The following is a 27702-nucleotide window of genomic DNA, read 5'->3' on the forward strand; positions in this document are numbered from 1 at the left end:
GAGTGCCTCCTCCAGACAGAGTGGGGCGTCCGTCCTGGTTAGGCAGGGGGCCTCGGGTACAGGGCTTTGAAGCCCAGCCCTGTAGGGACCCGTGGCCACCGCCAGGCGGCGCCCCGGTGCCTAATTATCCCGGGAGCCCGGCACTTCCGCCACACCAGGAAGTGCCGGGGGGAAGACAGGAAGACAGCCGACACTTCCGCCACGCTTGGGCGTGGCTAAGGACGGAACACCTGGGGCTCATCCGGGAGCCTTATTTAGGCCGCCTCCCTCCAGTCATTGGTGGAAGTCGGGAGGAAGCAGACTGAGCTGGAGAGCGAGGACAGGAGGCGGCCAGGACAAAGGCACAGAGACTGTGGGCCCTGGACTTTGGGGGATTCAGTGCCAAGGGCGCTGGGGTTGTGAGTGCACGTGATTTGAACTTGTTATTGTAAATAGTGTAAATAAATAGTGTGTGGTAAAAATATGATGTCCGTCTGTCTGTGCCAGGGCCACCGTTCACAGTGGCGTAGTCGGCAGGATGCTCCGCCTGGTGCAAGGCGGGGACCTGCATTCAAACAAATTTCTGTGAACGGCCCGGCGCAGCAGCGGAACCCACACACTGGCCGCGGGAGCGGCCCGTGCACAACCCCGCGGGAGCGTTTCACCCAAGAAACCGCCGCCGGACAGCGGAATGGCTTTCCCCGGGTGCGGAGGAGAACCCGACATCGCCCGAGCGCAGCGGCTCCAGTCGCGCTGTCGAGACGGACAGCCAGGCGGCGTGGCAGCACAGAAGGCCACACCGAGGCGGGGCCTCGGCATGACGGATCCGGGATGTAAGTGCCCTGCCCTGCAATCATCGGCCCCTCGGGGTCGGTCTTACCTTCATTCCTACAGGGAGGGACGAACCGGATCCGCGCCGTGGCAGGAGCACGCCGGGCCACGGGCTGTCGGCAGCGCGGCGACGGCGGCAGCAAAGAAGGCTGCGGAGTCGGAGCCGCTGCGGCTCAAGGAATCGCCGCAACCACAACGCGGCGAAGAGGCACGTCTCCGCACTCGGAGCAGGGGAGGCAAGATGGCCGCGGGTCGGAAGTCCCGCCCGCTGACAGGCACGGATTGGCGGTGTGTCTTGCGTGCCGCCTATGATTGGATAGAGGCGGGCCCAAGGAACGCCAGTCTCGTGCCAAACCGAGACCCGATTGGGCCAGAGGGAGTGGCCCAGAGGAGGCAGGCGTCGCGTGGAGCTGATGGACAGGTAAGCCCACCGACGTCTGTCTCTCTCTCTCTCTCCACCAGCGGCTCGGCGTGTCGGAGGAGTCCCTTCGCCCGCCAAGCCGTCTTTTGAGGAGTTGCTGCGTGTTCTAGTCGCTCAGTGTGAGCAGCTGATGGAGAAGGCGGTCGCGTCGGGACTGACACCGCGTGAGACGGAGGAACGGCGCGGCGCTGGAACCGGAGGCAGGCAGAACACGGCGGGAGTGGTGAGTGTTGCCGTTCCGTAAAGCAAGTGGGGGTTCGCCGAACATGGCGTGACTGTTTACAGGACGACCGGCTCGAGTAGGCAACTTCCCAACAGCGGATGCGGCGGTGCAGACAGCTAGCGAGGCTGGGAGATCGAACACGCAAGGGCTGGTAGGATCGGGGCTGCTGAGTGCCCTGGGTCCTAGCGCCCTGCGCTTCAAGCCCGCAGCTGTCTCCTGTCGCTCTGCCTGGACGCAGACGGGGCTGGATTTGAGCTTTTGCTGTGCTCAGACCCAGACCGTCAGCGCGTCCAAGAGAAGAAGGAGGAATCGAAGGGTGAATGCCGATTCCTCCGATAGGAGAGGACGCGGCGCTGGGCCGTCCTCTGGATGGACAGAGGAGATCCCCTGGGCGGCTGGGCGAGCTGCCTGCGAGAGCGGTGCCGAGGCCGACGAGCGGACGGGCATGGAACCTGCGGCGGAGGACTTCGGCAGGCAAGTTGGGGGCTGTCGGAGGGGCAGGAGCACGGTCGATACGGAGACCGACGGGGCGCTCGGGGTGAGTGTCCTGGCTGTGCTTCTGGCCCTCTGTTCCTTTATTTTACAGGCCGAAGCCCGGCGGCGCTGAGGCCGGCGTCGACAGGGACCTGCCCTCCTGGAGCGGGCGCTCAGGAGTGCTCCACGCCGGTAGGCTCACGGTGACCCGCTGGGGAGACAGCGGGGCGAGCGGCGCAGACCACAGGGGCGTTTGCCGCGAGGGTGCGAAGACAGATGTCCCAGGGTGCCGTGTTGGACCCTGGGGACATAGTAGGACCCTCGCTGGGGACGTGCTGCCCTTTCGGGTTGTGCCGTTCGGACCCACGTGTCCTCGCTAGCGGTGGGCACTGTGGCCCCGGCCGGTGCTGGAGCCGGCGGGGCCAGGAGGACGTGAGGAGGGCTTGTGCCTCCTCCAGACCGCGAGGGGGCGTCCGTCCTGGTTCTGTTGGGGGCCACGGGTTGAGGGCATGGAAGCCCTTCCCTGTAGGGGCCCGTGGTCACCGCCAGGCGGCGCCGATGCGGTTTATCCCGGGCGGTTGCCGGTCGGGGTTGGAGCCCGGCCGGGACGCCTTGGAGGACCGGAGGAGGGCGAGTGCCTCCTCCAGACAGAGTGGGGGCGTCCGTCCTGGTTAGGCAGGGGCCTCGGGTACAGGGCTTTGAAGCCCAGCCCTGTAGGGACCCGTGGCCACCGCCAGGCGGCGCCCCGGTGCCTAATTATCCCGGGAGCCCGGCACTTCCGCCACACCAGGAAGTGCCGGGGGGAAGACTTTGTGTGGCACCCGGAGAGCTGCCAGGAAGACAGCCGACACTTCCGCCACGCTTGGCGTGGCTAAGGACGGAACACCTGGGGCTCATCCGGGAGCCTTATTTAGGGCCGCCTCCCTCCAGTCATTGGTGGAAGTCGGGAGGAAGCAGACTGAGCTGAGAGGCGAGGACAGGAGGCGGCCAGGACAAAGGCACAGAGACTGTGGGCCCTGGACTTTGGGGGATTCAGTGCCAAGGGCTGGGGTTGTGAGTGCGTGATTTGAACTTGTTATTGTAAATAGTGTAAATAAATAGTGTGTGGTAAAAATATGATGTCCGTCTGTCTGTGCCGGGGCCACCGTTCACAATATATATATATATATATATAATGTATGTCCATCCATCGATCCTCTTCGGCTTATCCGAGGTTGGGTCGCAGGGGCAGCAGCTTAAGCAGAGAGGCCCAGACTTCCCTCTCCCGGCCACTTCTTCCAGCTCTTCGGGAGAATCCCAAAGGCGTTCCCAGGCCAGCCAGACATAGTCCCTCCAGCGTGTCCTGGGTCTTCCCCGGGCCTCCTCCCGGTTGGACGTGCCCGAACACCTCACCAGGGGGCGCCCAGGAGGCATCCTGATCAGATGCCCGAGCCACCTCATCTGACTCCTCTCGATGCGGAGGAGCAGCGGCTCTACTCTGAGCCCCTCCCGGATGACTGAGCTTCTCACCCTATCTTTAAGGGAAAGCCCAGACACCCTGCGGAGGAAACTCATTTCAGCCGCTTGTATTAGCGATCTCGTTCTTTGGTCACTACCCATAGCTCATGACCATAGGTGAGGGTAGGAGGTAGATCGACTGGTAAATTGAGAGCTTTGCCTTACGGCTCAGCTCCTTTTCACCACGACAGACCGATGCAGAGCCCGCATCACTGCGGATGCCGCACCGATCCGCCTGTCGATCTCACGCTCCATTCTTCCCTCACTCGTGAACAAGACCCGAGATACTTGAACTCCTCCACTTGGGGCAGGATCTCTCCCCAACCCTGAGAGGGCACTCCACCCTTTTCGGCTGAGGACCATGCTCGGATTTGGAGGTGCTGATTCTCATCCCAGCCGCTTCACACTCAGCTGCGAACCGATCCAGAGAGCTGAAGATCACGGCCTGATGAAGCAAACAGGACAACATCATCTGCAAAAGCAGTGACCCAATCCTGAGTCCACCAAACGGACCCCTTCAACACCCTGGCTGCCCTAGAAATTCTGTCCATAAAGTTATGAACAGAATGGTGACAAAGGGCAGCCCTGGCGGAGTCCAACTCTCACTGGAAGCGGGCTCGACTTACTGCGGCAATGCGGACCAAGCTCTGACACGGTTGTACAGAGACCGAACAGCTCTTATCAGGGGTCCGGTACCCCATACTCCCGAGCACCCCCACAGGATTCCCGAGGGACGGTCAATGCCTTTTCCAAGTCCACAAAACACATGTAGACTGGTCGGGCAAACTCCCATGCACCCTCCAGGACTCTGCTAAGGGTGAAGAGCTGGTCCACTGTTCGCGACCAGGGACGAAAACCACACTGTTCCTCCTGAATCCGAGGTTGACTATCCGGCGGACCCTCCTCTCCAGAACCCCGAATAGACTTTTCCAGGGAGGCTGAGGAGTGTGATCCCTCTATAGTTGGAACACACCCTCCGGTCCCCCTTTTTAAAGAGGGGGACCACCACCCCGGTCTGCCAATCCAGAGGCACTGTCCCGATGTCCATGCGATGTTGCAGAGGCGTGTCAACCAAGACAGTCCTACAACATCCAGAGCCTTAAGGAACTCGGCGTATCTCATCCACCCGGGGCCCTGCCACCAAGGAGTTTTTGACCACCTCGGTGACTTCAGTCCCAGAGATGGGAGAGCCCACCTCAGAGTCCCCAGGCTCTGCTTCCTCATTGGAAGGCATGTTAGTGGGATTGAGGAGGTCTTGAAGTACTCCTCCCACACGACCAACGTCAGTGAGGTCAGCAGCGCACCATCCCCACCATATATGGTGTTGACACTGCACTGCTTCCCCTCCTGAGGCCGGACGGTGGACCAGAATCTCCTCGAAGCCGTCCAAAGTCGTTCTCCATGGCCTCCAAACTCCTCCCATGCCCGAGTTTTGCCTCAGCAACAACGAAGCCGTTCCGCTTGGCCTGCCGGTACCTATCAGCTGCCTCCAGAGACCCACAGGACAAAAAGTCCTATAGGACTCCTTCTTCAGCTTGACGGCATCCCTCACGGTGTCCACCAACGGGTTGGGGATTGCCGCCGCGACAGGCACCGACCACCTTGCGGCCACAGCTCCGGTCAGCCGCCTCAACAATAGAGGCACGGAACATGGCCCATTGGACTCAATGTCCCCACCTCCCTCGGGGCGTGGTTGAAGTTCTGCGGAGGTGGGAGTTGAAGCTACTTCTGACAGGGGACTCTGCCAGCCGTTCCCAGCAGACCCTCACAACACGTTTGGGCCTACCAGGTCTGACCGGCATCTTCCCCACCATCGAAGCCAACTCACCACCAGGTGGTGATCAGTTGACAGCTCGCCCCTCTCTTCACCCGAGTGTCCAAGACATATGGCGCAAGTCCGGCGACACACCACAAAGTCGATCATCGACCTGAGGCCTAGGGTGTCCTGGTGCCAAGTGCACATATGAACACCCTTATGCTTGAACATGGTGTTCGTTATGGACAATCCGTGGCGAGCACAGAAGTCCAATAACAAAACACCGCTCGGGTTCAGATCGGGGCCATTCCTCCCAATCACGCCCTTCCAGGTCTCACTGTCATTGCCCACGTGAGCATTGAAGTCTCCCAGCAAAGCGAGGGAATCCCAGAAGGTATGCCCTCTAGCACCCCTCAGAGACCCCAAAAGGGTGGATACTCCAAACTGCTGTTGGCATACGCACAAACAGTCAGGACCCTTCCCCCACCCCGAAGGCGGAGGGAGGCCACCCTCTCGTCCACCGGGTAAACCCCAATGCACAGGCTCCAAGTGGGGGCAATAAGTATGCCCACACCTGCTCGGCGCCTCTCACCGGGGGCAACTCCAGAGTGGTAGAGAGTCCAGCCCCTCTCAAGGAGATTGGTTCCAGAGTCCAAGCTGTGCTTCGAGGTGAGTCCGACTATATCTAGCCGGAACCTCACGCACTAGCTCTGGCTCCTTCCGCTTCAGAGAGGTGACATTCCACGTCCCAAGAGCCAGTTTCTGTAGCATATATATATATATATATATATATATATATATATACACACACTCACCTAAAGGATTATTAGGAACACCATACTAATATGGTGTTTGACCCCCTTTTGCCTTCAGAACTGCCTTAATTCTACGTGGCATTGATTCAACAAGGTGCTGAAAGCATTCTTTAGAAATGTTGGCCCATATTCATAGGATAGCATCTTGCAGTTGATGGAAATTTGTGGGATGCACATCCAGGGCACGAAGCTCCCGTTCCACCACATCCCAAAGATGCTCTATTGGGTTGAGGTCACCAGCCTGCACAGTGGTAACAAGGCATGATGGATCCATGTTCTCATTCTGTTTACGCCAAATTCTGACTACCATTTGAATGTCTCAACAGAAATCGAGACTCATTAGACCAGGCAACATTTTTCCAGTCTTCAACTGTCCAATATTGGTGAGCTTGTGCAAATTGTAGCCTCTTTTTCCTATTTGTAGTGGAGATGAGTGGTACCCGGTGGGGTCTTCTGCTGTTATAGCCCATCCGCCTCAAGGTTGTGCGTGTTGTGGCTTCACAAATGCTTTGCTGCATACCTCGGTTGTAACGAGTGGTTATTTCAGTCAAAGTTGCTCTTCTATCAGCTTGAATCAGTCGGCCCATTCTCCTCTGACCTCTAGCATCAACGAGGCATTTTTGCCCACAGGACTGCCGCATACTGGATGTTTTTCCCTTTTCATACCATTCTTTGTAAACCCTAGAAATGGTTGTGCGTGAAAATCCCAGTAACTGAGCAGATTGTGAAATACTCAGACCGGCCCGTCTGGCACCAACAACCATGCCACGCTCAAAATTGCTTAAATCACCTTTCTTTCCCATTCTGACATTCAGTTTGGAGTTCAGGAGATTGTCTTGACCAGGACCACACCCCTAAATGCATTGAAGCAACTGCCATGTGATTGGTTGATTAGATAATTGCATTAATGAGAAATTGAACTGGTGTTCCTAATAATCCTTTAGGTGAGTGTATGTTTGTGTGTATACGTATATATGTGTGTATGTGTATGTATGACTGTGTGCAAGGCATTATGAAATCTGAAGACTACCAAAAGATATTGGGGCGCAATGTAGGGCCCAGTGTCAGAAAGCTGGATCTGCGTCAGAGGTCATGGGTGTTCTAGCAGGACAATGACCCCAAACATACCTCTAAAAGCACCGAGAAATAGTTGATGACAAAGCGCTGGAGAGTTCTGAAGTGGCCAGCAATGAGTCCGGATTTAAATCTGATTTGAACACTTATGGAGAGATCTCAAAATTGCTGTTGGGAGAAGGCACCCTTCAAATCTGAGGGACCTTGAGCAATTTGCAAAAGAAGAGTGGTCGGAAATTCCAGTTGAGAGTAGTGCTGGGCGATATGGAAAAATCCTATATCATGATATGGATTATTTTATATCACAATAACGATATATATCACGGTATACCACCCACAATAAAGTACGTTTCCAGTTATTCTCTGAAAAGTTTAAAAAAAATATCATTGCATACTTTTTTTTGCAACTTTATTTTGAAGTGACATTTAACTGAACTGTCACTAAACCACAAGATGGAGTTTCTTTGCGAAATAGTTCATTTTTATTCTTGATTATCACTTATATAAAGGGTAGAGTATGCATTGCATAGCGACAAGACATTATCATTCATTTGTCATAGCCTATTTAATACAATATTTTCTTTAGTAATTGATAAAATTAGGTTAGAAACGATAGAAGAGAAATAGGACGATAGACACTTTTCTATCGTCCCCACGATATATATCGTCATATCGCCCAGCACCAGTTGAGAGATGTAAGAAGTTTGTTGATGGTTATAGGAAGTGCTTGATTTCAGTTATTTATTCCAAAGGGCGTGCAACCAAATATTAAGTTGAGAGTGCCAATAATTTTGTCCAGCCCGGTTTTTGAGTTTTGTGTGAAATGTCATATTTGGCTTCTTTTCTGTTTTTTTGTGTTGTTCCAATGCACATAAAGGAAATAAACCTGTGTATACCAAAACATTTGTAATTGCAACAGTTTTCTGGGAGAAATGGTTCATTTTTTGGGAAAATTCCAGGGATGCCGATAATTTTGGCCATGACCGTAACTATATATGTATAGATATGTATATGTATATCTATCTATAGTTTATTTATATATATATATATATATATATATATATAATAGATTTAGAGATACAGTATATTGAGATATTATATTTGTATATGAAATAAAACATGACAGGAGTCCTAGCACTGACCCCTGCGGAACACCACTCTTAAGATCAGCCAGTTCTTAGTGGGTTCCTCACACCATAACCCTCTGCTTCCTGTGTCTGAGCCAATTTTGCATTCATCTACAAACACCCTGAACTCAGATTTCTTTTAGTTTGACGCCCAACATCTCATGTGGCACCATATCAAATGCTTTCTGTAAGTCAAGATAAACAATATCATATGCTCTACTTTGGGTATATCCTTTGTTGCTTCCTTATTTAATTCCGGCATGGTGGTGAATCATGATCTCCCCCTGCTGTAACCGTGCTGACTGTTCAGTAAAACCTCTGTTCTAAACAGGTTTTGCTCATGACGTTCCCTTAATAATTACATTAATTAATACACCTGTGAAGCACATTATGCTTACTGGCCTATAGTTGTTTGGATCTTCCCAGTCACCCTTTTTTTGTAATGGGATTATATTTATAGTTTTCCAGTCCTTTGGAATTTCCACAGGGTTTATATATGTACTCGCTAACCTCCTTATTAGGTTGAGGATAATATCCTCTCATGGTGATTTGTTTGATTTCAGCCTATATAATTTGAACACTACTTCTCCCTATGCAATTTCCAAATCGCTCTTTAGTAGACCCATTAACCACTGGAAGGATCTTTGTTTCCTCATATGTGAAGACCTTGGGAAAAATACAAGCTGAGAGCATCTTCCATTCCACTGTCTTTAGTTATTTTAATTCCCCTCTATTCCAGATGCTGTTTTTTTAGAACTAAAATATTAAAAGAATATCTTTGGGTCATATTTTGCCTTATCTGCTATATTCCTGTCTAGCTGCCTTTTAGCCTTCCTAAATATCCTTCTTAAACTTATGCACATTATACAGCTGCTTCTTTTTTAACTCCTTATTAAACCTGTTCAACATCTTCTTGACTGTCTCCACACTTAAAAACATAACCCTGTCTATCCTAGACTTTGCCGCTTCTAGTGAAAATATACCCTGCTAATGTTAAATTTAAATTCCATAACACTGACCATTATATTATTGTTGCTTGTCCCTAATCATTCAATCACCTTTACATTCTCAATTTTATCCTGACCTGATTATTACATTTAATATTTAGGATCATTAAAGTCTCCCATGACTACATCCCTCTGTGCCTTTTTAATACTACTAAAACGATGTGTGTTGAAATTTACTTTCCGTATTGGGTGTTCTATAACACACTCTTAAGGACTTTTTCCATATTGCTTTCCGGGTGAAGCCAGATGTCCTCCTTAAGAAGGACTGCATTTACTAAGTACATAAATGGTAACAATGTATTTAAGAAGTAGTAATATATTATGCTGTAAGTCAGTTTAACTTGCATATTTCATCTATCAAGGAATGCATAAGTGTGTTTTTCTTCCTTTAGGTTTATGGTTTTTCCAATTGCTATTGGGAACTAAGGAAATGTCGACCAAAGTTGAAAAAGCTAAAAAAGCTTCTTTTGGAGAACCAGTATGAAGGACTCTGTATCAAGGAAGAACATAGTTCAACAAAGGTAATTATATAGTCTTAATGGCCATATTCATGATCAGAACTTTGTTTTCAAAGGCATTTTTTTTATTTGTATAAGTTCAGTCTTTAGTAAAATTGTATAAATGATATAAGAAATCAATGATTCAATCAAATAGTATCTGAGAATTTCTTTTTTTCACTGTTATTTGAAAGGCATGGTCTTCAGACAAACCCATTAGTAGTTCATGTTCAGGTTTTTGGTTGTATGTACGAACTGTTAAAATCCTAATGATCTTTGGCAATTTTTGGTTTGCTTTTATCCTTCATTTTATTTTTTGTGGAAAAATACCAAATACTCAATTTTCTCTCACGTAATAGATTGTGCTATACAGATGCCTTCTCGTTCATTCATGCAATTCTTTGTTCTTTATACAGTAAAAGCTTATTAATTGTTCTGATAGCATTTTTGTAATTGACAAGTTAAATGAAAAGACAATATTATTAATCTGTCTTCCATAAGCAGGACTGAAGGGAAGGAGGTACTTGCAATGTTAAAATATGTTCGCCTATTGCAGAGATTACCACCAGTCATTAATTATTTAGAACCATATGTCTCACTTTAGTGTATCAGGCTGGTGTTATTTTTTCCAGATATAGACAGTTGCATAGTTCCAAAAGTAAAGTGAGGGGGGATTTGTAGCTTATCTCTACTGTTGGCTCAGGGATAGAGATACCAAAAAGGGCTTGAAGAACCTCTGCTTGCAAATTTACAAACAATTTATGTCCTTTTCTACAAGTTTAGTTTTTTATATAAATACTAGTTGTATTGTCTACTTGAAGAGATTTAATGTTTAATTTAGATGATTAAATGTTACAGTTTAATGTATGCAATTCTTTGTTAGCCTTCAAAATACATAATGAATATCTAGATTTTGGAGATTTTCAGTTCTTTGCAAGTTAATTGGTTTTCAAAGCACCTTCATATGGGAGTGCTTTAAAGTGATCCTACAGAGCAATAAGAAAACTGTTACTGGGTTTTTAGAAATGTCTGGACCCTATCCAGCCATCCCTCGTCATACTTTGCTGCAGCTAATATCTGTGTTCATATACTTTAACAATAGGATAGAAGCTGAATAACAACTGGGCATTTGTGTGACAGTTATCAACATAGCTGGTATCCACCATTTATCAACCAAAACTGTTCAGAAAAACACTTAAGTTGCTGCATATTTTAATAGATCAGAGACACACTAAAACTTATTCATAAATGATAGTAAGGTTATTAAACCAAGTACAGTAATTTAAATTGTATGTGCATGTTGTTCTTACTGTGAAACTGACAAACTGTAGTGATAGGCATATTCATAAAGTGGTATTTCAGAATTTGCAAACTCAATTAATTTAACATAACGTGTTCAGAAATGTTCCTTTGTGATATATCCACATACCGTTCTTTAAATTTAGCAGTACAGTGGAACCTCGGTTCACGAACGTCCCGGTTCACGTACAACTCGGTTCACGACCAAAAAGATCGCCAAACTTTTGCCTCGGTTCACAACCACACACTCGGTATACGAACAAGCCAGGTTCCCTTGCCTGCCTGCAAGCTGAGCTGAAAGAGAGCGAGAAAGGCGCGCGCGCGTGCCTGCTAGGGAGGGGGAGGAGGAGATTGCTTCACGTGTTTGCTGAACAAGCCAGTTTCCCTTGCGTCCTCAGTTGAGAGAGAGAGAGAGAGAGAGAGAGAAAGGGCGAGCGAGCACGTGCCTGCTGGGAAGGGGGAGGAGGAGATTGCTGCACGTGTTTGCCTGCCTATCTGTAGGCTGTAGTGCAAGCGAAAACATCCCCCTCCCCCCACAGGCAGCCTGAGAGAGAAAGAGAGCGGCCATGCTTTTTCATTTAAGCAAAGCCGCTCCTTGTTCATTGTTTTCAATAAGACTCTTTGTGCTCTACAGTATTTCGTGTGCTTTTGCAGTTAACTATGGCTTCTAAGCAAGTGGAGAGTGGTCAGGAGAAAGTTTTGAAGAAAATTGAAATCGAAGTAAAGAAAGAAATTACAAGAGGTGGAAAAAATGTTTACCAGTTTACTCATTTACCAATCGGAGAACCCTCGTGCTTTCAAGCAGCATAATGTAAACAAAGCCAGACTGCCAGTAATGTGGAGGGTCACAAGAACTTTCTTTTTGGAATGGCTGCATGAGGCTTTCACTCCCACCAGCTAAACAGCTAAAAGCACCAGAAACCCAAGAAATCACCTGAAGGAAAACACTTCATGCCAGAACTCGTTTCATGCAAGGTTAGTTTTCTTGGTGGTTTTTGTATTACGGATTTTTCAAAAGTAATTTTTTTAGTTCATAATGCGATTTGTTGCAATGTTATTTTTCTCTTTTTTCAAATGTTCGCTTTTTTCCTTGTGCTTAAAACTCATTAAAAATTGTTTACATGGAGGACTTCATCGTGTGATTTGTTGCAATGTTACTTTTTGGTTGCTTGCGAGTTGGTTTTAAATGAAGTTCGGATTTGTGCGATGTTTTTTTCTGCTGTGCTTAAAACTCATTTTAAAAACATTGTTTACAGCGATCAGGCTTTAGGTTTAATAGCGTGATCTCCTGCAATCTCACTTTTTTGTTTGCTTGTGAGTTGGTTTTTGCAAGCGCTTCGGAATTTTTTTTCCAAAGTTCTGGAACGAATTATGGTCGTGAACCGAGGTTCCACTGTATCTTTTTTTGAGTTGGACAAGATTTAAGTTATATGACAGAAATGTTACTTAAGTGTTAAGTTTGATTTGCTTAAACTATCATTGCAAAATATGCTTTATGCCTCTTTGGAGGTTATGGTTTGGAGCTGCTGTTTTGCTTATGGACCAGTAAACTAGTATGGATTTAAGTTTACATGAGTTTGTCTAAATGTTTGTGTGGAAAACTTCTGATTTCTCCCCTGCCCCCTTTTTTCCCCCTTTGGAGATATTATGTTGAAAATGAATCCTCCGACATAACAAAGTTTATGTATGTTCTATTCTATTAATGGTCAGTAATTTGATTCTTATTTTTTTAATCTTTCACTTCACCTTTTTGACATTGCTATTTTTCTTATGAAAATAATGAATACACTATTCCATCTCTCTTCGTGACATGCCCAAACCAGTGTAGTCTTGACTTTAGTAAGGATACCAGCTATGTTGACAAACAGGGTAATTTCCCCCATTACAATGTACATCACTTTGTATAACATTCTGCAGAGCTTTATTCACAAAAAATTTGCATGAACTCACCTGTATTGTAGCAGTGCCAATATAATATGATTTAAGCCAAGCTTGAATAAGAATGCAAGACCTACTTATGTAAACTGACAAAGCATTGCAGATAATTTGTATACAGCCATACGAAAAAGTATGTAAACCCCTCTTAATTCTTTGGATTTTTATTTATCATTGGCTGAGATTTCAAAGTAGCAACTTCCTTTTAATATATGACATGCCTTATGGAAGCAGTAGTATTTCAGCAGTGACATTAAGTTTATTGGATTAACAGAAAATATGCAATATGCATCATAACAAAAACAGTCAGGTGCAAAATTTTCATCACCCCAACAGAGACATTACATCAATACTTAGTTGAGCCTCCTTTTGCAAATATAACAGGCCTGTAGATGCCTCCTACAGCCTTTGCTGAGTGTCTGGATTCTGGATGGAAGTATTTTTTACCATTCTTCCATACAAAATCTGTCCAGTTCAGTTAAATTTGATGGCTGCCGAGCATGGACAGCCTGCTTCAAATCATCCCATAGATTGTCGATGCTATTCAAGTCAGGGGACTGTCACGGCCATTCCAGAACATTGTATTTCTCCTTCTGCATGAATGCCTTTGTAGGTTTTGAACTCTGTTTTGGGTCATTGTCTTGCTGGAATATCCATTTCCTGCGTAGCTTTAACTTTGTGACTGATGCTTGAACATTATCCTGAAGAATTTGTTGATACTGGGTTGAATTGATCCGACCCTTGACTGTAACAAGGGTCCCAGTCCCTGAACTAGCCCCACAGCATGATGGAACCTCCACCAAATTTGACAGTAGGTAGCAGGTGTTTTTCTTGGAATGCGGTGTTCTTCCGCCATGCAAAGCGCTTTTTGCTATGACCAAATAACTAAATTTTTGTCTCATCAGTCCAAAGCACTTCGTTCCAAAATGAATCTGGCGTGTCTAAATGAGCATTTGCATACAACAAGCGACTCTGTTTGAGGCGTGAGTGCAGAAAGGTTTTCTTTCTCATCACCTTGCCATATAGATGATATTTGTGCAAATTGTGCTGAATTGTAGAACGATGTACAGATACACCATATGTAGCAAGATGTTCTTGCAGGTCTTTGGAGGTGAACTGTGGGTTGTCTGTAACCATTCTCACAATCCTGCACATATACCACTCCTGTATTTTTCTTGGCCTGCCAGCCCTTGGGTTAACAGCAGCTGTACCTGTGGCCTTCCATTTCTTGATTTACATTCCTTACAGTTGAATCAGACAGTTTAAACCTCTGAGAGAGCTTTTTGTAGCCTTCTAAACCATGGTACTGAACAATCTTTGTTTTCAGATCTTTTGAGAGTTGCTTTGAAGATCCTATGCTGTCACTCTTCAAAGGAGAGTCAAAGGGAAGCACAACTTGCAGTTGACCACCTTAAATACCATTTCTCATGATTGGACACACCTGTCTATGACGTTTAAGGCTTAACGAGCTAACCCAACCAATTTAGTGTTGCAAGTAATCAGTATTAAGCAGTTACATGCACTCAAATCGGCAAAATTATAAGGGTACCCTTATTTTTGCACAGCTAGTTTTTCACACTTGATTTAATTTCAAACAACTAAATACTGCTTTACTAAAAATCTTTGTTTGGAAAACACTGCAGTACTCAGAAGTTCCTAGGAAATGAAAGACATACCCCTTATCTTTTTTGTTGAAAGTAAATTAAGCTGCAGGCTGAGAGGGGTTCCTAAACTTTTTCATATGACTGTATATATTAACCCCACAAATCCATCAATAAAGTGGTGACAGTACATCTTATCATCAGGTGCTTTGTTTGCTTATTAGTCCTTAGGCACAAATTCATCTTTCCAGTAATGCCATTCGTGAAAAGTACTACACAGTATAACGTAGGAAAATGGGGAAAGTATTTTGTAATGAAAAAACAAATCAAATAAAATAAGGATAAGCTGAATAAAAGCAAAATAACACACACAACAGTCTTTGATAAAATGTTATGCAAGTCTGTTTTTAAATCATGTGTCTGCTTTTTGTAACTGTGAAATAAAAATACAAAATGCAATTCACTTTTAAGTAAAAAGCAGTAAAGGTAAAATAATTGCTATTTTACTAACTGCTTGTTTTACTTACTTTTTTTTTTTTACACAAAAGGTACAGCTAATATATACCAAGGGAATTTATTTTTGAATTGCTTTCTTCATTGAGTACAGTGTCTGCCAGTTGAGAAAAAAAAGATAAAATGGAGTTTCATTTAAAAAATTCAATTGCTTTTGTGCTAAAATTAATCTTTTAAAATAAAGTAGTAAATATAGTTAACTACTTATATCTGGACTGACAACTTTCCCTCACCTCCAAAAGCACACTCCTCCTCAGAGCAGCACAACTTAAGGAGAAAAATCTCGTTGCTCTTTGTCACCTTGTGTATTATCTCTGGCACTAATGCCTCTGAAAAGTGTCCTGCTGCCATTTTCTTTTTGAAATTGCAAGTTCGCAAAAAGTTATCCACAGATTCTACATACCATAATGCCAACAATAACTCACTTTTAGGAAACTTGCACTGTTTTTTTGAGATTGAAGATACCCTGGATTGATGTTCAGTGCCCTTGTCTGGCATTACAGGACTGTAAATTATTCTCTGGTGACTTGTGGATGGTTAGTAACTTGGCTTCTAATTACCCAGACTTTGTGATACATCCTGATTTATTACAATGCCCATCAATCTGTATATAGTAGTGTGATGCAGAGTGTTGCAGGGTACTGGTTTTTCTGTATTGCTGTAGTTAAAATTTCATCACAATCCTGGCTGGCCTCAAATGCATGTGTTTTCCGAATAACGATATATTTTTTAGCCTAGGTAACTGACTCGCTGATAAACAAGGCTTCATTTGGGAGAGGTTTTTGCAGTTTCTCCAGCGGTGGGGGGGATGATATAGCAGGCAGCTTGCTGCTTTGGATTATTGACATATTTACTGGACAAAAGATGCTGACGGAGAGGTGCAAACGGATTTAAGGTAGGCCAGATTTACGAGTTTTCTCGTAGGCTCTAGTAATTCTTGTGTCGAGAAGAGAAACACAATAGGTGAGGGTTAGTAACAAATTATAACTATCATGTTACTTATGTTTTAGTGCTAATGACTAACCACAGAGACGCAGTCTGTACAATTAATCAGCAGCTGTGGTCAGGATATGCTGAAATGAAGTAGTGAGTCTTTAGCCAGGATTTAAAAGCTGAGACCGAAGGGGCATTTCTTATAGTAGCAGGCAGACCATTCCACAGTTTAGGGGCCCTGTAACTAAAAGCTTGTCCTCCCACTGTTATTTTATTAATCCTTGGAATCATAAGTAGACCGGCATCTTGAGATCTTAATGTGCGCTCTGGTTTGTAAGTCATAAGTTCAGACAAGTATGCTGGACCTTAGTCATTTAATGCTTTATATGTAAACAGGAGGATTTTGAAATCTGCTCTAAACTTAACCGGGATTCGGTGTAAGGATTTAAGGAACTGGAGTGTTATGTTCATACTTTCTTGTTCTTTTAATTATTCTTGCAGCAGCATTTTGGATTAACTGGAGGCTGTATAAATAACAGTGGGAATATCCAGTGAACACCGCATTGCAGTAGTCAATCCTACCAGAAATAAATGCATGAATTACTTTCTCTGAATCCTGTTTATTTCGAAAGCGCCTTAATTTCCCAACATTTTTAAGATAGAAGAAACATGATTTGGGCAACTTTGTGATATGCACTTTAATTGAAATGCTAGAGTCAAAGATAATTCCTAGATTGTGGGTTGATTGAGTAAAATTAATGGTGATTCCAACTGAGTTAAATGATGACAAAATATTGTTGTGATCAGCATCATTCCCTCCAACAATTAACATCTCTGTTTTATCTGTGTTTAAAGACAAGTAGTTCTCATCCATCCACTCCTTTAATTCACTAACGCAACTAATTAAAGACAACATCGGAGAAACTTTATTTGATCTAAATGAAAGGTATCATCTGCATACGAGTGAAAATTAACATTGTTTCTTAATGATAGATCCCAGTGGAAGCATGTAAAGTGAAAACATTAAATGTCCCTGTACTGAGCCCTGCAGGACACCATATCTCACTTCTGTGTATAATGGTTGAGTACTGTCAGCACATTTCTGTACATATTGGAATTGATTTGATAAATAAGAACTAAACCAAGTGAGCACAGTGCCTGTAAGCCCAACATATTTTTCTAGCCTGTGCAGTAAAATAGAATGGTCAATGGTGTCAAATGCTGCACTTAAGTCTAACAACATAATTACAGTGGAGTTTCCTTCATCAGAGGATATCAGAATGTCATTTACAACCTGTGTTAGTGCCCTTTCTGTACTATGACTTGTGCGGATACCAGACTGGAATTTCTCAAATAAATTGTAATGTGTGTGACTTAAGCTGATTGGTGACTACTTTTTCTAGTATTTCAGAGAGAAAGGGTAAATTTGAAATAGGCCTATAATTATTTAGTATGTGTGGGTCTAGGTCTGACTTTTTAAGTAAAGGTTTAATGACTGACACGTTTAGTGCATCAGGTACTGTGCCATGCTATAATGAACTATTGATAATGTTTAGAATAGGCCCTGCAAGAACATCCATTGCACTTTTTAATAGTTTTGTTGGCACTGGATCTAGGAACAAGTAGTGGGCTTCATTTTAGAAATTAAAGTTAAGACTTCCTGCTCAGTTACAGGATTAAAATTATTAAAGTGCTGAATGCAATGTGAGGCAGGGTCTGCTAAGCTAGTATTTGGTTTGTACTGTGATGCAGAGATCTGGGATCTTATATTTTTAATTTTCTCATTGAAGAAGTTCATAAAGTCTGTACTGGTAATATCAGTTAGTATTTGTTAATTTTACAATTGTTCAAAACAGTATCCTAGGATTTTTATTATTGCTATCTGTTATCGTATAATAGTATTCTGAGCGTGCTTTAAAGAGAACTTTTTTTATATTTTTTAACACTCTCTGTCCATGCAATTTGAAAGACATGTAGCTTTGTTTTTCTCCATCTGCGCTCCAGTTTTCAACCCTCTAATTTAAGAGGTGAAGTTTTTTCATTAAACCAGGGAGAGTTTCTATGTGCTTTGATCACTTTTGTTTTAAGGGGAGCCACTGTGTCCAGAGCATCTCTCAAGGTCACATTATAATGTGATGTTAGCTGATCTAAATTGTTTTCCACGTTTACATTTGATGTTAACTGATCTAAGTGGTTTTCCAAAATTACACTCAACTTATTCAAAGTATGTATAAATTTTGAAGCAAAAGTACAATCTAGATGTCGCACTGTCTTTGTTTTAATCTGTGAGTGCGTTGGCAAGGACAGGACTAAATCAAATGTATTTAAGTAGTGATCAGAAATAACTTAATTTAATTGAGTAATATTTAAATTTTGAATTTCAACTTTGTAAGTTATAATTAAATCTAATGTGTGGTTATGATTATGAGTTGGACCTTTGACAATCTGACAAAATCCTACTGAATTTAACAAATAAGTAAAACATTTGCTAAAAGTGTCAGTTTCCACATCAATGTGTACATTACAATCCCCCATCAGTAGTATGTGATCTTAATTTATAGCCAAATCAGACAAAAGGTTGCTAAATTCAGCCGTGAACAATGAGTATGGGCCTGGTGGTCTGTAGACTAGCACTATAATTGTGTTGGAATCTGTTTCAATATTAAAATGAATGCCTCAAAGGATGTAAAGCCGCCTAAATTTTTAGACGTGATTTGCATTTTGTTACAGTGAATCATTCCAAGGCCTCCCCCTCGATGTGAATCTCTAGAGTTGTGAAGGAATGAGGATCCATCTGGTGACGCCTCAGCTAGGGGAACAGTGTCACATTTACTAAGCCAGGTTTCAGTGAGACGACACAGATGAGATTTTGTACTTATTATAATTTACCAAAACAGTTTTACTGTCAAGAGACCAAATGTTCAATAAGCAGCATTTAAAAGTGCATGCTTCTTTCTGAACTGATGATTTATTTTTTGTTTTAACTTGAAGTAAATTTCTATTACAGATGCCCTTGGTGGAGGGTCTGGTTTTACCCCTTGGTCTAATTATACACCTTATTTTTTGGTTGTCAAGTAATTTAAGGTTTGCATCAAGACTAAATTTACTGGATGCCCTCAAAGTAACGGGTGGGATAAGCAATAGCCTGTGATTTAAGATCACATGACTGCGGCCTGGATGGTGCTTTAATAAGTCAGCCAGGCAGTTTTGCTGCCATATTTTGGGATTATACTTAGTCTTTATCCTAACAGGAGGGTATTTTATCTCTTTTGAAAAATCCAGGCCTTTCCCAAAAATAATCCCAATTGTTCACAAACACGATGATTTTATTTGCACACCAGGTTTCTAGCCAGCAGTGAAGGGAATGCAATCTGCTGTAAATCACACCCCGTCTATATAGTCCTGGTAAGGGGCCAGATACAGCTCAATTCCAACATTTTCTTTTAGCTTTGGTGCATAGAGAGATGAAGTTCCTCTTTAATACCTCAGATTGCTGTAAGTAAATATCATTAGTGCTGACTTGCACCAATAAGATAGATACTTCATCATCTGCGACACGGTCCAATGCGGCCTCTGTGTCAGAAATCTTGACTTCTCCGAGCCATTTGACATTAACTGCTGGTTTAACATAGTTTGGAATACTAACATTCTGCACTATGTAATCGCCAATTATGAGCACTTAGTTTCCACATGTGTGCTGCGGTGTGCTGAGAATCTGTTCTGGGTTTGAATTGGTGACCTGGGTGCTGAGGGACAAAATTTTGGCTTCTTAGACCACCGTCTTACTGTTACCCACTCGCCCTGTGACTGAATTGATGCTGCTGACTTTGGCCGTGCACTGATTACAGTGGGATCTGGAGAGGCTGAAGACGAATCAGAAATAGCTGAATTGTCTAAACAAACCAAGTCGATCCAGTTTTCACTTTGCCTAATCGCTGTCAGGTTCCTAACGCAGTCCTCCAAGTCGTGTATTTTCCCGGCCACCTCTAAATTAACTAAACACTTTTGGCAGGTGAAGCTGTCTACACTGTCGGCCGGTAAACCTGAACTGTACATGCTGCAGGACACACAACATATAAACTTGCCCTCAACGGGCAGAGAGCAGATAGAACTTAGGTTTAGTGCTGATATCTCTTTTTGTAGTAACTTCGGTGTTTCTGCGTTTTCCGCATTCAGCTGAATCACTAAGAGACCGTCGTCTAAGTTTCCACCACCCGCTCAGTGATCGATTTTGATTTCTTACTGCTGGTTATTTCACCTGGTCAGCTGTCGGCTTTACTTCAGTTGAACTTACTTGGATGTTTGTGAAGAGCTACGTGCATTTGGGAGATGCCGCTGCTCTGTGCTTCCACTCGCTGCTACTCCGAAGAGGTGTGGCCTGAGAGAGAAATATAACATGAGTGTTGCTGGACTTGTGCTTGGTGTCTGTCTGTGTTGGATTTGAAGAGCTGGTGGGGCCCCTGGTGGCCACAACATACAAGAGGTTGTGAAATTGTTCACTACTGCTTAGCCCAAAAACTGCAGTGTGTGAACATGCTTGCTTTTTAAGGCCTAAGACTTGTCATTATTAACATGAAGACTATCTTAATAGTCCAAGTGTGATAAATTTAAATGCAGCTGTATACACAGATCATATGACACTGTAAAGGACATATTGCACTTCAAAAACCGTGAAAGTCATACTGATATTTTTGACTGAGAGATTAATTGGGGTTTCTAAATTAGGCCTGAAAATACAATTTGATAATACACTCTTTATGCTGTATTTCAGTTCATTTTTGTTAAATTATTTTTGTGTGCTTTGGAATAAGGACCATCTGCATAATTAATCCTTTTAAAATCATCTATTGTCTAAATTATTCACTTCCAAGATGCCAATTGTTTATATTTTGTTAGAAGAGTGCTATACATGTATACAACAAAACTTGTGTGAATGTATGTGTGCTTTCCATCTTAAGACTGGTTAAAGTTTCAATACTTATAATTTTATTTGTCCCCATAGGCGAATGTGCCAATTTTGGCATTCATCTTCCTAGATACTTTGTTCACATCTTCTTTGAGAATATCTAGCTTTTTTTAAAGTTAATTTTCAGATACTGTATAACCAGTGCAATGTGTTGTGAGTTTGTCCCACAATTGTCTTCCAGTTGAGCTGTGCTTCGTATACCTCATGTGGACTTTGGAGTCTGACAAGCTGATCTTAACAGAAATGCGAGACCATGCATTTCTGCACATGTCCATCTAACTAAGTGCATGCTTATCAATCTTCTATTATGCCATGGGAGGTTTGTTTGTGGTTTTTTTTGGTTTGAGAATGAATTTGCCAGCATCAGTGGTCTGGCAGACAACCTGTGATTAGTAATCATTTCTTAGTGTAAATTCCATGTTACATCTTTAATTTCACTTTATGTATTCGTAGGAAAATTACAGAAGTGATCCATTAATTTTTTTTAGCCTCAGTTCTATTGTAGGTAATATAACAGCAGGCAGACAGAAAAAAAAAAAGTGATACAGCAACAACAAAAAAGCATCCTAGTCTGCATTACATTAAGTGATTGCCTTTGCAGAATATGAACTGTCCTTTGTGATGTAACGGTGGGTTTATAGGGGAATTAATGCACAATGACAGTGATTAGCTGGATGGGGACAGAAGTGGTGAGTTTGAAAATGTGTCAAGAAGGTGGAAGTGAACGAACAAGAAATTAACAGGGAGCGTATGGGAAAGAGTAGAACAGAAATAAAAGCTGACTTTGGGGAGAAAGTTTGTCAAAATCCCTCGTAGATGTAGTTCAAAAGCCTATTCTTTGAGGTATCCTTGAACAGCATATAGCAGTCTAGTATTTTTTCACTTGCCATGGTACTTCAGGAACACATTTGCGAACTGGAACTTCAACACAACTGGCATTTAAATTTAAGTTATTTTTTTATTCAAGTAATAAAATTACAAAACACTTGCCTTGATGTTACAGATGTAAAGATTTTAATAGAAAATTAACATGCAGCTTTGTGTATATAACCTAAGTAAAGGAAGATAAAGAACAAATTGCCTAATAAATTGGTGATCATTAAGTAACCATTATGGTTTGTTTTGAATTAACTTTTTTTATTTGTGCATTGATGTGTGTTAAGCTGTTAAACTATTTGGATTTAAGAATGATCTCAGAGTCATTTTATTTTTATATAACATAGTTAGATAACCAAAGCCCAAAATAAGATTTAGCATTGTATAAAAGCCTAAACCTGAACCAAGCAATATGTAGTAAACTTCACTTTTGCCACAGCAACTTTTTAAATGTATATGGTTTTTTTTTTTTTTCTTGGATTCCGTTTAATATATAATATCCATCTAAATGCATTCTTTCTGTCTTTGCATGTGACATAGATCAAATAAATCTGCATCGATTCTATTCATTCCAAAGGGCAAAATTATAAGTTTGGTGATACTCGAGCATTTGCTGTGCAAAGCTTTTTAATGGCCAGTTCCAGTAAAATATACAAAAACTTCTCACTGTATAAAATACTAATTGCTGGAATTCTGTGTTTAAATGATTTTGCTGCCAAAAACCATTAATTCATAAGATTGTTTGCTTTAACAGTCATCTTTATATATTCTTTTTCTCATTTTTAGTATACAACATCAGACTTACTTCAGCAAATTCAGGCAAGTGAAGAGGAACTACTGAACCAGCTACAGGTTTTACATGCTTGTGAGATAAATGGTAGGTCTCAAAAGTTGTCAAATATTAAGAGGTTTCTTTTAACAGAATACATCTCAATAATTACTGAAATTTTGCTTTAACAAACAAATACAGTATATTGGATTGAGTTGTGAAAAGTAATATGCAATCATATTAAGAATATGTATAAAAAATTTGTAGTAAAAAAGGAAATCTTTGGTTTCTCTCTAAATCTGGAAAATTGTCAGGATAGATCTTACACTTTAAAAATTGTGTTTCTTCTCAAAACACAAGAGAAAGATAATTGCATGAAAAATGAAAACAAAATATTCTGCCTTATTGTATACACCTTTTGATTAGTTTGTTCTTTGCATTGGTTCCACCTAAATCCTTTCCAACCTTATATTACTAGCATATTTCTGTTGAAACATGCTTGGCTAGAGAAAGTTATGTAGGCTTTGTGTTCTCCTTTAGTAACCAATCACTTTTCTTGAGAAGGAAATTCTCTTTTGAGATATAGCCTTTAATAACAGGATTTGAAAAAATATCAGTTTGGCAATGAGACATTTGAACATTGCCAATAAGAGTCTGAAAGGCTCGCGTTGACCTTTGGTATTCTAGAGTATATTTATTCCAGGTGAGCCCTCCCGAGATTTCATTTCACAATGATACTTATGCAAATGACATATCACATAAATGACTAGTGTTTTCATCGATTCCATTTTTAGTTTTGAGCTACCATTTCATAAAGACAGTAGATTTGTCAGAAAATGAATTCAGCAGCTGATATCACTGACTCAGATTTTCCACTTATACATTAACAACAGAAGAGATGACAGAAAGAATTGTTATTCAGATAGTGTTTGTTTAACCCCTGAACCATGACTTCCATTTTAAAATCCAAGAACAGGCTATGTAATTTTTAAAATTTATACGGAAAAGGCTTCACTTTGGAAAACAATTTCATGTGGCAAACTGATATGTACCATAATTGTGAACAAATAACTTTTTACTTTAAAAATAACAAACTTTAAGATCTTCATATATCAAAGTGTGTAGGTGTTTAAATTTGTTTATTTTTATGTTCTTGCCTGCTCTTTTTGGTGTTCCTACTGTAGTTTAGTTTTTTTGTTTTGTTTTTGAAACCTATATTTTACAGTGCTCTGTGTAACTGTGTACTTTCCTCTATTCCTGGTAATATGGATACAGATAAGAATAAAATGAACTTATTTTAATAGTAGATTTATAGAATCTCTAATTTAAAAATTTAATTTTGTGTATTTTATTTGTAAGGTAAAACTTAATTTTTGTTTGATTAAACTGTATGATTTAATCTAAAATCTTATGTTTTATGCATAACACCATTTTCACAGCTATATTCTAGATATGATCTATTCTTTTAACTTCTAACTATATCTATTACAACTACAACTTCTTTGCTATTAGCAAGTAAACAATTTTTGACTTTATATATGAATTGAATTTTGATTTAAGAGATTTAATACCAGACAGAAAATTGGGTGAGTCGCAGTAGGATGCAAGTGCAATATATGAACTGCACACTGTCTAGAGGTGTTAAGTCCAGAACCGTCCAACCATTCTGAGGGCCTTGTAGAACTATACAGTAACTTTAATATCTCTGAGATGTTAGGAAAAGTTAAGAAGTCCCAATGAGTTACCACTCTACAAGTTCCTTGAAAGAACGAAGTAGTGATAAAGGGGTGTTCAGTCATTGACACTCTGGTCTGCTCCATGGACAGAGTCTTGTATAGTGTGTTGCCTTCCTAGTGTATACATGTGAAACCTTCTTGGAAAGATGGGGAGGCTCCTTGCCAGAATGGGGTGGATTCAGTGTTCATTGTCTTTGTTAGAACAAATGATATATGTAAGCATAGACTGCAGGGTCCACAGCCTAAAATTAAAATAATTAGGAGCTGAGTTGGGGTTAGATTAGACTGATCCATTTGGGTCTAGTGACCATAATATAATGCATTTCACACTGTTCGAAGAGCACGTACTGTTGACCCTGATTCTTTTTGTTCTTTTTAATTCTTCATTTGGGCTTAAGCTTATTTTGATTATGAAGGTAACACTGATTCAAAACATCTTGGTTTAATTCCTTGATTCTCAAAGTAAGTTACATTTGTGAGTCCGCACTATGAAAAGACTAAAATATTCTCGGTCCCAATCAAGAGTAGTAAGGTCCTATCTTTGCTGCACCTTGTGCAAGTTGGTATAGAATTCTGAATAGAGTTCCAGTCTATTGCTTACGCACTCCCACACCAACTAATTCTCGTTCAAACTGGGGCTACACGTCTTTGAAATATGTGTAGGAAAACCTGCAGATATGAAGTGAAGGTAGAGGAAACATCTAGGAGTGGGATTCAAACCCAGTATACTGATGCTATGAAGCAGCAGCAGCACTACATTGGCTAGGTGGAATTTTATTTATTTACTTATTTGTTGTGAAAATGTGACACTGTTGAAGTGGTATTTGTTTTTTCACAGGATACTGGAGCATTCTGGAATTAAATTATGAAATGAAACTGTTGAGTCATATCACTCAACTGATTGATGCAGAGTCATGGTCATTCTGTAAAATCCCTCTCCGTATTTGCCTACAAGAACTTGGGACACTGGAACCTCAGTAAGTAAATGGTGTACTTTTTATTTGTTTATTTATATATACAGGTGTGTGTATGTATGTATGTATGTGTGTATATATATATATATATATATATATATATATATATATATATATATATATATATATATATATATATATATATATATATATATATATATATATATATATATATATATATATATATATATATATATATAGATCTATCTCTCTCTCTCTCTCCATATATCTATCTATCTATCTAGGGTGGGCCATTTATATGGATACACCTTAATAAAATGGGAATGGTTGGTGATATTAACTTCCTGTTTGTGGCACATTAGTATATGCGAGGGGGGAAACTTTTCAAGATGGGTGGTGGCCATTTGGAAGTCGGCCATTTTGGATCCAACTTTTGTTTTTTCGATAGATAGATACTTTATTAATCCCAAGGGGAAATTCACATAATCCAGCAGCAGTATACTGATACAAAGAAACAATATTAAATTAAATAGTAATAAAAATGAAAAGAATTAAAATAAAATTAATGTTCGCATTTACTCCCCTGGGTGGAATTGAGTCGCATAGTGTGGAGGAGGAACGATCTCCTCAGTCTGTCAGTGGAACAGGACAGTGACAAAAGTCTGTCACTGAAGCTACTCCTCTGCCTGGAGATGATCCTTTTAAGTGGATGCAGTGGATTCTTCATGATTGACAGGAGTTTGCTTAGTGCCCGTCGCTCTGCCACAGATGTTAAACTGTCCAACTTTAATCCTACAATGGAGCCTGCCTTCTTAACAAGTTTGTCCATGCGTGAGGCGTCTTTCATCTTTATGCTGCCACCCCAGCACACCACCGCGTAGAAGAGGGCACTCGCCACAACCGTCTGGTAGAACGTCTGCAGCATCTTACTGCAGATGTTGAAGGATGCCAACCTTCTCAGAAATGGCCCACCCTGTGTATATGTGTGTGTGTGTGTGTGTGTGTATATATATATATATATATACACATATATATATACACACTCACCTAAAGGATTATTAGGAACACCATACTAATATGGTGTTTGACCCCCTTTGCCTTCAGAACTGCCTTAATTCTACGTGGCATTGATTCAACAAGGTGCTGAAAGCATTCTTTAGAAATGTTGGCCCATATTGATAGGATAGCATCTTGCAGTTGATGGAGATTTGTGGGATGCACATCCAGGGCACGAAGCTCCCGTTCCACCACATCCCAAAGATGCTCTATTGGGTTGAGATCTGGTGACTGTGGGGGCCATTTTAGTACAGTGAACTCATTGTCATGTTCAAGAAACCAATTTGAAATGATTCGAGCTTTGTGACATGGTGCATTATCCTGCTGGAAGTAGCCATCAGAGGATGGGTACATGGTGGTCATGAAGGGATGGTCATGGTCAGAAACAATGCTCAGGTAGCCCGTGGCATTTAAACGATGCCCAATTGACACTAAGGGGCCTAAAGTGTGCCAAGAAAACATCCCCCACACCATTACACCACCACCACCACCACCACCACCAGCAGCATGCACAGTGGTAATAAGGCATGATGGATCCATGTTCTCATTCTGTTTACGCCAAATTCTGATTCTACCATTTGAATGTCTCAACAGAAATCGAGACTTATCAGACCAGGCAACATTTTTCCAGTCTTCAACTGTCCAATTTTGGTGAGCTTGTGCAATTTGTAGCCTCTTTTTCCTTTTTGTAGTGGAGATGAGTGGTACCCGGTGGGGTCTTCTGCTGTTGTAGCCCATCCGCCTCAAGGTTGTGCGTGTTGTGGCTTCACAAATGCTTTGCTGCATACCTCGGTTGTAACGAGTGGTTATTTCAGTCAAAGTTGCTCTTCTATCAGCTTGAATCAGTCGACCCATTCTCCTCTGACCTCTAGCATCAACAAGGCATTTTCGCCCACAGGACTGCCGCCTACTGGATGTTTTTCCCTTTTCACACCATTCTTTGTAAACCCTAGAAATGGTTGTCCGTGAAAATCCCAGTAACTGAGCAGATTGTGAAATACTCAGACCGGCCTGTCTGGCACCAACAACCATGCCACGCTCAAAATTGCTTAAATCACCTTTCTTTCCCATTCTGACATTCAGTTTGGAGTTCAGGAGATTGTCTTGACCAGGACCACACCCCTAAATGCATTGAAGCAACTGCCATGTGATTGGTTGATTAGATAATTGCATTAATGAGAAATTGAACAGGTGTTCCTAATAATCCTTTAGGTGAGTGTGTATATCTCTATATATAAATATATAGATAATAGATATAGATATAGATATAGATATAGATATAGATATAGATATATATATATATATATATATATAGATATATATATATATATAGATATATTAATAAAAGGCAAAGCCCTCACTGACTGACTGACTCATCACTA

At 41.9% G+C, this 27702-nt stretch overlaps 1 protein-coding gene across 1 annotated transcript in view; it reads left to right on the forward strand.

Moving 5' to 3' along the window:
* The window catches only part of dscc1 (DNA replication and sister chromatid cohesion 1), a 163241-nt gene that overhangs the window by 20978 nt on the left and 114561 nt on the right, over positions 1-27702 (forward strand). Inside the window, exons 3-5 of the mRNA XM_039736970.1 lie at positions 9597-9725; positions 22611-22701; positions 25168-25306. Of these exons, the coding sequence (XP_039592904.1) occupies positions 9597-9725; positions 22611-22701; positions 25168-25306 (359 nt within the window). The remainder of the gene's footprint in view (positions 1-9596; positions 9726-22610; positions 22702-25167; positions 25307-27702) is intronic.

The sequence above is a fragment of the Polypterus senegalus genome, chromosome 15 (assembly GCF_016835505.1).
Source record: "Polypterus senegalus isolate Bchr_013 chromosome 15, ASM1683550v1, whole genome shotgun sequence".
NCBI classification, from domain to species: domain Eukaryota; kingdom Metazoa; phylum Chordata; class Cladistia; order Polypteriformes; family Polypteridae; genus Polypterus; species Polypterus senegalus.